Genomic DNA, 11081 nt, shown 5'->3' with positions numbered 1-11081 from the left:
TAAATTTCTCATTTTGTTTATGCATTTTTCATTACCTTTAGATCTGTTGTTTTGAAGCTCTTTGATCCTATTTAATATGATTTTAAAATTGTCAGGCAATTCATAGATTTCCATTTCTTTGGGGTTGGTTAATGGAGCTTTACTAGTTTGGTGGTATTTATTACTTTGGTGGTGTCACATTGGCCTGATTTTTTGTGACTCAAGTAGCTGTGCATTGATGTGTGCACATCTGAAGGTGCAAACAGCTCTTCTGGTCTGTGGAGACTGGTTTCAGTAGGTAAAGACATTGTCCTGTTGTTTCTCTAGGCTAATAAGAATTACCTCCAGGATTGCAGTTAAACAGGGTTAGAGCTATGCCATGGGGCTACTGCTGGGTCTACAGCAGAATTTTCCGTTGACGAGCTTGTTACCAGGAGTTGAGTTGAGGATAAGTCCTGTCCGGTCCCTTGGTAGAGAGGGCTGGCTCTAGTACCTTGGTCAATAGGGCTATCACTAGGACTCTGCTTCAGGGTTCACATTTGGTTCTGTAGATGGCAGGCCTGTTACCAGGTAGAGAGATGGGTGTGGATTCTATTGAGTCCCTCAAAGGACTCCCATTACACTGGTGGAAAGTCTCTGGGCAGGAAGGATTGTCCCCAGACCACAGTTGAGAGGACCTGGAACTGAGTCTCAGGGCTGTCATGGACCACAGCTCAGTCTGAGGTCTTCTGTCCTGCATGGATGGGTGAACCTCCTGCATAGTCCCTGTAAATGTAAGACATCCCCAAGCTGTGGTTGAGTGGAAGCTGGAGCTGGATAAGAGGGCTGATTCAGGATCTCCAGCTGGCTGATGTCAGAAGTCTTGTTTTTGGGGGCGTCAATGAATGTGTCACCCAGGAGGTCACTGAGTGGGCAGGACAGCTCTTGAGCAATGGAAAAGGGTGCCAAGTAACAGAGCTGCTTCAAGATTGGCATTGGACCTAGATTTGTGGGCCCGCCTCTAGGCACATGAACAGGCTTGTCTCCTGGCAGGTCCCTCTACGGGAAGGACTATTCCCAGACTATGGCTGAGGGAGGCTGGAGCTGGGTCATGGGCTGCTTCAAGGTCCAGAGCTAGAACTAAGCTTAGCAGGCCAGTTACCTGAGGCACTCGTCAGTGTGACTGCCCCTGGGCCCCTTGGCAGCTGGTTCAGGTGGCAGAACCAATGCCTAACAGGACTCTGAGTCCGGAGGGATGTTACTTCTGTGTCTGAAGCCAGGACCGCAGTCAGTGAGCCTGCCACCTGGGTGAGGTCCTGCCTTCTCAAAGTAGCTCTTTTCAGTGCTGGGATTCACCACAGTTCTGACACTTCCTACCAAGATCCAGAAGTTCCCAGCAAGGGACTTTTGTGCCTGGTTGGCTGCTATATTATTGCTGCTTTGAGGGGATATGATTACAGGAGCTCCTCTTCTACCACCATGCTAATATTTTTAATCTTTGTATTAAGAATAGTTCTCCAACACATTATTCAACTTGGATTTTACTCAGTAAGTTAATTTAAAACCTGTGAAACCAAACAGCGTGTTATCTGCTGTCAAGATACAACAGCGACACTGATGTGTAGGATGGACATTCCCATTCCAAAAAAGAGAAATTAGTAGTAATATAGAAATCTTGGAGCCAAAGCAAGCCTGAAACCTGTCAGGGCAAGTTTCATTAGATTTTAGGACTTGAGGTCCTCTTTGGCTTGATATCCTGAGCTCCAGTCCATAAAGGTGGTGGGCCTCTTCCTTTGTCCTGGGCATGTATCTTTCCATTTCTTTATATCTCTGATGGTGTCTTCAGGATCATTGACAAAATTTTTGACATGTTTTATATGTTTATAGTTCTTAAAATTTGATTTTTGCTTTTATAAATATTTTCTCAGTTTACATTTAAAATGTAAAAAAGGTAGAACTTAAGCAGGGTTTCCACCATAAATATTACTGTTGAAAAAAATATATATCAATAGCTCTTCTGTCATTGTTAATATGTTTTAAGTATTTTTAAATAAAAATATTCTCCAAAAAATTAAATATAAAAATGTCTCAGAATAATCTGAATTATTGTGGAAGAATTTTATTAAAATTATTTTAAAATCCAGACTCGACCTCTAAGTGTTTGGATACCTGGGAGACCTGTCATGCTTGTTTATAAAAATCTGCAACATTTTAACAATATCAGCTCTTTCCAAATATATTTTATTGTATTCCAAATCAGTACAATTAGATCTTTTGAACGTAGCCAAATAGATCAACTGAAAGGAAAAAATAACTGTTAAAAGCTTGACTATTTTGAACATGAACATACAGGAAGACAAGAATTGTTTCGCTAGTTGTTTAAAATTGTCATGAGGGAACACCCAATAAAATAAGGTATTTTAAAGGAATCCAGTGAAAGACCCAATGGAAAAGAGTTCATGTGGAAACTTAGCCTCCCCTGCTCTGGCTTCTGGGATAGGATGTTGACCCTCCTTCCTTGTGCAATCCCATTGTTTCCTCCATACACACTGGTTCTCACACCCATGATTTCAGGACTGCCTTCTCTTATGAACTCTGGATTCATGGATGCACTAGCCTTGCATAATCTTCATGGTAGATGTGTACGGGGCAACTGGAGTCCCAAATTGTTTCAGCGTTCCATGCCAACCTGCCCAGCCCCAAAATTCCTGTGTGTATAAATAGCAATCCACCTTCACCTCCTCCACCACAAACCCCTTGCCCAGACACTGTGTGTCTCATCAGGACTACCTCAAACCCTATCCTCCATTCTTGCTCAAGCTTTCTCACTGATACTCATGTACCTGTCCCATATGTCTTTCCTTTTTGTCAGTCCTCCAGTGTGGGATTTACCAAGAAGCAAGGAGACTCACAGCTCTGGGGCCCTTCACTCTCTGGAGATTCTCTGCATGCATGCTGGCAGTTGCTGGGAGCTGTAGCATGGTGGAGTGGGGAGGGGAAGCCAGGCTGCAGTCAGAACAGACTATGATGAGCATGCTTGGTAAACTTCCTGAAGAGTTCTTAGAAGACAGGGGCCAAACATTCATTGAGATTTCCTTTCTTTTTCTAAATGCACATTCCCTCTCTTGAGTGTCATGTGCATGCTTTTGTTTTCCCTGTCTTAAATATACCTCTGACTGTCCCTGGTCCTTGCAAGGACCCTCATGGTTTTATAGGACCTGTTCCTTGGCTTCATTTCTAACCCCATTTTCTATGTTTTCCCAAGATTCTCACCTCAACCTGGAGTCACAGACTTTCTTGCTGCTGTTCAAACGTTGCAAGTTACTTTCAGTCTCACAGCCTTTACTTTTTCTGTTTCCTCTGCTTAAAGCGTCTCTGCCGCATTGTTTGTGACTGACTCCATTGTTTGATTTATGGATCTGATGAAATTTCACCTTCTAAATAAAGGGCTCCCAAGTAGCCTGTGTAAAATGGAATCACTAATCATTCCTGTCTCGTCTCTGCCTTTAACGTATTGCCTGTGTTTACCACCAGTGTATCGATTCTGTGTGGGCAGAATCTGTGTTCACCATGAAAAACCTAGAATAGTGGTTGGAAAAAACTGTTACCGAGTAATTACTTTTGGAATGAATGAAGGACAATATTCAACATTAGAACTTTTTTACTTAAAAGCAATAATGATAGCAATTCACTGCATATGACACCCAAATTATTTCTGTATTATAACTCAAAGGTACCAAAAAACCCTCTGAAGCTCATTCGTTAAAAATGTAAAGGTAGATGCTTTAAATAATCCCCAAATGCATCAAGACTTTGTAAGCACAAAACAGTGAAAGACATTATGAAAGTTAACATGTTAAACAAAATACTTCAAAAATTCTCATGGAACAAAATATCAGAACCAAAACTGAAATAAAAATATTTTAGTTGATATTATTCACAAAGAGTTACTGTTTTTTTTTTTGTTTTTTTTTTCCCACTCTTTCTGCCCAGGCTGGAGTGCAATAGTGTGATCTCGGCTCACTGCAACTTTTGCCTCCCGGGTTCAAGTGATTCTCCTGTCTCAGCCTCCCAAGTAGCTTGGATTTACGCACCACCACGCCAGCTGATTTTGTATTTTTAGTAGAGATGGGATTTCACTATGCTGACCAGGCTGGTCTCGAACTCCTGACCCCAGGTGATCCACCTGCCTCAGCCTCTCAAGTGCTGGGATTACAGGTGTGAGCCACCATGCCTGGCCAGTTACCATTTTCATACCAAAAACATGTTTATATTTATAAAAAACACGTTAATATTTATAAAGAAAATGTTTCAATAGAAAAAATGGGAAAAGGATAGAAACACACATTTCACAAAAACAGTAGTTACCTGGATAAACATGAAAACTTATATAAACATATTAGTAATCAAAAAAGGCAAGTTAAATAATGATACACCTGTGAAATTGACTAAGAAGGAAAAGCAGACACAATTCAGAACTGATGCAAGTGAAGTTTAATTCTGCAGCAAAATTTGAAGAGGCTTTTGGAAAAAAATTCAATGTTGTATATTAAGTTTGAATCACTGTATATCAAATGGTAGATTGTCTTAGGGAAAAACTTTCAGAGAGTGTTTTTGGTATAATTAGTTTTATTTCTGCATAATTTATATTAACAATTTTAATACAATGTCACTATTCACTATTAGGAGAAGATTGCAATTGTGATATAATTACTTTGATAGATATTAACTCCAGTAGATACTGTCCAGTCATCTACACAAACACTACGTATTTCAAACTGAAGAGATGTAGCACAGAAGACTGGTTACAGAGGTGGCAAAGGGCTACAGGAAGGCTGGAGAAGTGGGCTGGGGAGTGTGGTCATCCAAGGACCAAGAGTCCTCGCCACTGGAGCCCCATGTGCCCCTCCCTGCTGAGCTGATGGACTCTGCCCTCCAGGGCTGCTGGGAGAGCCCTGCCCTGCTGATGTGCAGCTACCCAGATGCCCACCTCTCACCAGTGACTGAAACTGCCTCTCGGAGGCTGAAGCCTGAGACTCCCATGGTCCCTGTTGCTTATAGCTGCTGACCAGCACCCTCATCAGAGGCAGGGCAAAAAGCACATTTACTTCTTCCTCTCACCCTGCAGTGTCCACCCACAAGGGCCTGAGCTCTCAGAGCCTTATGAGAAATGAAGTAGCAGAGGAGACGGGACAGACCCTGTGCAGGCTGGAGCACTGCGGGTCAGAGGAGCCTCCAGCCCTCACATGTGCACCTGAAAACAGGACACTGTCTAGACAAGGGTGGTCACGAACAGACCTCCATGACGCAGGAAAATGATCAACCTGTTTCCAGACCACGTCTGTAGAGAAAAGTTCAGAGGATTTGGCTGCAAGAGCCACGATGGCGGTGCGGTTTCTTCTGTCATCTTCCCTGTTTTGTCTAAATGCCTAACACATGGTGTGCACTCAAGAAATATTTGTAAGTTGAAGGCAAGATATATTAAAGCACAATTTTTGTCTGTTTATTACATTAGAAGTTTAAAATTTTTCATTCAACCAGTTTTTCTAGATTTTTCTATAACTTTAATGTCAGTATTTAAAACAAAAACAAACATAAAAATTAACTGCAACCCTAAAGCAATCTAGATTGCAAGTGAGTGATGGGAAAAAGAGTAAAATCAGTCCTAATGAAGAGCAAGAAAGGTGAAGATGTGAAAGAGATGACTTCAGTTTTAGTTTTGATCAAGGTACTGATTTGTGGAGGTATCTTTGAGACATCAGTTGACCTCTGAGTTTCAGATTCTATACCTGTGAAACGTTAGAAGAAAAACAACTCTCATAAAATTTACTTGAAGATTAAATGAAGATGCACACATACATATAGAATATATGTTGTAAAGCAGAAAAGGCTAAGTCTATTAACTAACTCATGTTTCATAGATAAGATTTTGATGATGAGATCTGAGATTATTATAAATATTGGTTAAGAGTTTGCATTTAAAAACAGGTAAAAATTTTAAAAGCCGTTAGAAGAAAACCAGAATGGTTCAGGAGAGCTACCTACTGACTTCTTTAGCTCTCTTAATTGCATTCTTCTTCAAATCCCAGAGGTGATGAATCAACAGAAAGCTTTCATCCACTCCCCTAGTGGACGTGGTAAAACCAGGCGTGATGTCACCTTCTTACTTCTCTTTGTGCTCTTAACCTGGCCACAGACCACTAGCTCGTCTAGGTGAGGTTCAAGACAGCATCTGATGGTGAGTTCTACCAGGCAGACAGGCAGTACTAGTAGAAACAAAAGGGTAAGCCCTGCTCTCGACTTGTTCTGCTTCGAAACCTTCTATTAGGAACGAAAGGGTAATCACGGCTCTCCACTTGTGCTTCTGAAACATTCTGTTAGTTCTTCACAGCATTTCCTCATTTTGTCTTTATTTTTTAATGGAGAAAAATACATGTGATTCTTTCTTAAAACTTCTATATAACACTTATTTACTGTGTCAATGGATTTTTAATTTCCATTTATGAAAAAATTTTTCTATATTTTTGTATTTTTATACAAAGATGCATTTATTTTCCTGTCACTAAACTTTTATAGAGGAAAAGTGACTGATTTTCTTTTGAGTGGGGATGATTTCTGAGGGTTACAAAACTCTAGAAACAATGTCTCAGTCATTTTGTGTTTCCCTGATGAAACCCACAGAGGGCGGCCTAAACCCAAGTGTATACTGCGGAGGGAGGACGGTGTCCGTTAGAGAACTGAGGCCGAGTTACATGCTCTGGGTCCCACTCTTGGGCTGAGACATGCGTTCTTTCTCAGGTTAGGTGTGTGATATTAGGCAGGTATCCTGAGAACCTGAATTTTTATAATATGTAAAAAGAGAAAATACTATGATGAAGTAACTCGTAGGCTCTTGGGAAAGAAGAAATGTAAAGTATTAAACAATTTTAATATTGGTATTAGAACAATTCCTGGGATGGTGTCTGCTTCAAATAAAGATTTGATATGACTCCATTTATACTTCTAATAAATCCCCAAGTTAAACATGCATTAAACAATTTCCATAAAATTCAAACAAGCGGAGAGAGAAGAAGAATGAACGGGGGCCGGTCACTACGTGTGGACAGTGTTTCCACAGCTGTCCCGTGTCCTGGGTGAGCTCTGAGTGGCTGAATGATAGTTGTCCCCATTTACCAAAGTGCAGCACAAAGATTTGTCAGCAAGCCCCGCATCTCCCTGCCCTCCTGTTCCCCTGAATTTACTGAGCAAACACCTTTTAGGTCTTCACACGTGCTGGTCACTCCCCTGGTCCTTGCTTCACTTTGGCCACAAATACAGACGAGATCAGCAGGTGTGTTTTGCAGTTTATTGGAATGTTTTAAAATTGTACACAGATCTCAGCCACCATTTGCCAGTGGGGACAGCATTTGACATAAATAATCTACCCACCTACCTACCTATTCATATGTATAGAAATATAGAGACACACAAAATGTCTCAGATTTGTTGGATATTTATATTAAAGCATCAAAGCATCCCAGAATATTGGAACTTCTGGTGAATTGAATGTCTTAACTAGTTTTTATAATTATTATAAGAATACAAAATGTATTTGAAACTTGTAAATTCATTCCAAAATGTCCCTGCATCATAACCACAGCTAAAGTCTTCCCAGAAAGAGGAGTTATTCTGTCCTTATTCTTGACTAGGGCTATCAAAATTTCACATCGAACATGTCAGAAGTTGAAAAGTTGGAAAGGTTTAATTTCTTTCGGAGAAAATGTGGAAGAAGCTGGTAGGGATTATTTCAGAAAGGCCGGATATATTTTGTGTCTATTGCCCTTGTTTTGTAGCTGTTTAAAAATTCCACTGTAAATCACATTGACAAATTAATTTTTCCTGAATACATTGACTGTGACCTCCTTAAGTGCACTGAAGTTCAATTCGTCTTTGATTCATCTTCAGCATATAACACAGACAGGCTGTGAGTGTCACGGTAGAGAAGGGAACAGTGAGGTGAAGTCAGTAGCATCTCAGTGTTTGATTTTCCTCCCTGCTTCTCAGTTTGTATGAAAGACTGATTGCGGCAGGCAATAAAACATACGATGTTTGCAAAAACAACTAAAGCCTTGTCTGATAAACAGCAGCGACCCTCCAAGTTCTAGTTGTTCCTTGCTGAGATTTAATGAGCTTTAAAATAAGGGGAGCTATAAGGAGATGAGGTTGGAGGACCACATACTAGACAGGAAGGACATGGGATTCTCCAAAAAGCTCTGCATAACCAGGGTTAAAATAAGAAATGTAGAACACAGTTATATATTCACCTGTGTGTGTTTACATAAATATGTTTATATATAAAACCAGAATATTTACACATAAACACACAAATGTAAAATCCAAAGTTGTTTTTTCAAGTGGGTCATATGCTTTATTTTGCAGACCTTCTGCCATTTTTATTTTGAAAATCAACTTCTTAAATGTATGAACAGGTACTGCATCTGGAGAATGGAAGTTAATGCATCTTATATAATAATAATAGTAGCAACCATCTTAGGTAGGTTGTGCAGAATAGTATAGATATTAACTCTTTAAGAGTATATGTGTTTATTTATCGGAAACTGTACCATTCTAAGCACTTTCATTACATTTCCTCATTTTCCCCTCATCACACCTGAGCTCAAACATGATTTTTATCCTTTTTGATGTAGACTGGAGAAAGGAATGGCAGATAGAGAAAAAGATGGACCTATGGCTGGAGTCTGTGTGTGTGCTCCTTACTCATGTCCCTCAATGTCTAAAGGGTCAGTCGTGTGTGAGGATCCTTCCCTGCTCACGAGAAGGTGAGGCTCGCTCCATGCAATCATAGAACCTCACAGCATGGCCCGATCCTGGGGGGGGAGGAGTTTCAAACATCTGGTATAACTTCTTTTCCAAGTTACACTTTAGTTACTTGCTACATCTTTCTTATATGAAATATACCTCTGAGTATTTTGAAGATGCTTATTTTCGTAAACCAGAGATGTTAATTCAGCCCTCTATGACAAAAACTCTAGAAAAAACGAGTTTGATTTATCTTTTACAATGAGTCACATTTGTGTTAGCAGAGGAGGGTGGTTCTGCAAATTTCCAGTACTTGTTGATAAATGACACTATGAGGAAAGTTTATGAATTTGAACCGTGACAACCTTTACTATTAGTTACCAATTCTTTTGGCCTATAGTTGTGAATTCTTAGTTTGTTTTGTAAATTTGTTATATTATGTTATTTATATACTCAACTCCCCAGACCCGTGGGACTTACTCAGGTTAGCACAATCAGCATACACGAACGTGAGTACTCACTAAACACTTGTTACAAAGGGATGCGTTACACTAACTCCAAAACTCTCCTTGGTGGCCTAGGTGAAACCTCATGGCCAACACCACCTGGATGGCCAACCACACTGGATGGTCGGATTTCATCCTGATGGGACTCTTCAGACGATCCAAACATCCAGCTCTACTGTGTGTGGTCATTTTTGTGGTTTTCCTGATGGCATTGTCTGGAAATGCTGTCCTGATCCTTCTGATACACTCTGACTCCCACCTCCACACCCCCATGTACTTTTTCATCAGTCAATTGTCTCTCATGGACATGGTGTACATTTCTGTCACTGTGCCCAAGATGCTCCTGGACCAGGTCATGGGTGTGAATAAGATCTCAGCCCCCGAGTGTGGGATGCAGATGTTCCTCTATGTGACACTAGCAGGTTCGGAATTTTTCCTTCTAGCCGCCATGGCCTATGACCGCTACGTGGCCATCTGCCGTCCTCTCCGTTACCCTGTCCTCATGACCCATAGGGTGTGTCTCTTCCTGGCATCGGGCTGCTGGTTCCTGGGCTCAGTGGATGGCTTCATGCTCACTCCCATCACCATGACCTTCCCGTTCTGTGGACCTCGGGACATTCATCATTTCTTCTGTGAAGTCCCTGCTGTATTGAAACTCTCCTGCTCGGACACCTCCCTCTATGAGACCCTCATGTACCTATGCTGTGTCCTCATGCTCCTCATCCCTGTGACGGTCATTTCAAGCCCCTATTTACTCATCCTCCTCACCATCCACAGGATGAACTCAGCAGAGGGCCGGAGAAAGGCCTTTGCCACCTGCTCCTCCCACCTGACTGTGGTGGTCCTCTTCTACGGGGCTGCCATCTACACCTACATGCTCCCCAGCTCCTACCACACCCCTGAGAAGGACATGATGGTATCTGTCTTCTACATCATCCTCACTCCAGTGCTGAACCCTTTAATCTATAGTCTTAGGAATAAGGATGTCATGGGGGCTCTGAAGAAAATGTTAACTGTGAGAATTGTCCTTTAAGGAAATTATAAAGTGGGACATTTGGATATAAAGATTTATTTTCCTTTTCTCTATCCATCAGATACTTAGGATTTTTATCCACATGTTGTTCCTTAGACTCTCATACAATGATGTCTCATCTCATATTCATCTCATGTTGAGGAATTCTTTCACTGTGTGGAAACTCTATTTTACCGTCCTTGTCCACCCAAAATTCTTATACGATTGTTTTGTACTAATGTAACATTTTTGGAAGTTGATGACTGCTCTAATTTTGTGAAAAAATATTCTTAATCTTAGGAAATGCATAATAAAATATTTAGAGGCAAAAAGGTCATGAGGTGCTCAAATGATGAGAGGGAAAGAGGGAGGGAGAGAGACAGGGGCAAAGAAGCAGCACAATGTTGCTGCCACAGGTGAGTCCAGGTGAAGGGTATATACATATTGTACTATTTGTTATTTATGATAGTTTTCTGTAAATTTCAAATCATTTACAAATAATTAAATACCACGCTTTTCTCCCTTTTTGAAAATATTCTCCATTCTGCTTGGTGGAATTGTGACATCTTAGAAATCATGTTCATTTCATTGTGTCTAATTAGAAAATCCAGTCATCACCTCTTTATTGAGGACTACCTTTTTCTGCATGGCCTGATTCTGACAGCACCTAGTCGATATTGCCTCTCTGAAATATTCAGTGCCATATGGTATACTGAGGATGTAAGATCACATAATGGACTGCTGAAAAAATATTACACCTGAGTGGAAGGAGTTTTAGGGAAGGTTACTTGCCCAGGGTGATTCCT

At 40.8% G+C, this 11081-nt stretch overlaps 1 protein-coding gene across 1 annotated transcript; it reads left to right on the top strand.

Annotated features, from left to right (window-relative positions):
* The first annotated feature begins 9348 nt into the window (after positions 1–9348).
* On the top strand, positions 9349–10296 carry LOC113224289 (olfactory receptor 2T5-like). The gene has a single exon (XM_026453504.1). The coding sequence runs from the start codon at positions 9349–9351 to the stop codon at positions 10294–10296; it is 948 nt and encodes a 315-aa protein (XP_026309289.1).
* The last annotated feature ends 785 nt before the right edge of the window (positions 10297–11081 follow it).

This window comes from Piliocolobus tephrosceles, unplaced genomic scaffold (genome assembly GCF_002776525.5).
Source record: "Piliocolobus tephrosceles isolate RC106 unplaced genomic scaffold, ASM277652v3 unscaffolded_44308, whole genome shotgun sequence".
Taxonomy (NCBI): Eukaryota; Metazoa; Chordata; class Mammalia; order Primates; family Cercopithecidae; genus Piliocolobus; species Piliocolobus tephrosceles.
The sequence above is the reverse complement of the archived record's forward strand: the minus strand, read 5'-3'. Positions and strand labels throughout refer to the sequence as shown.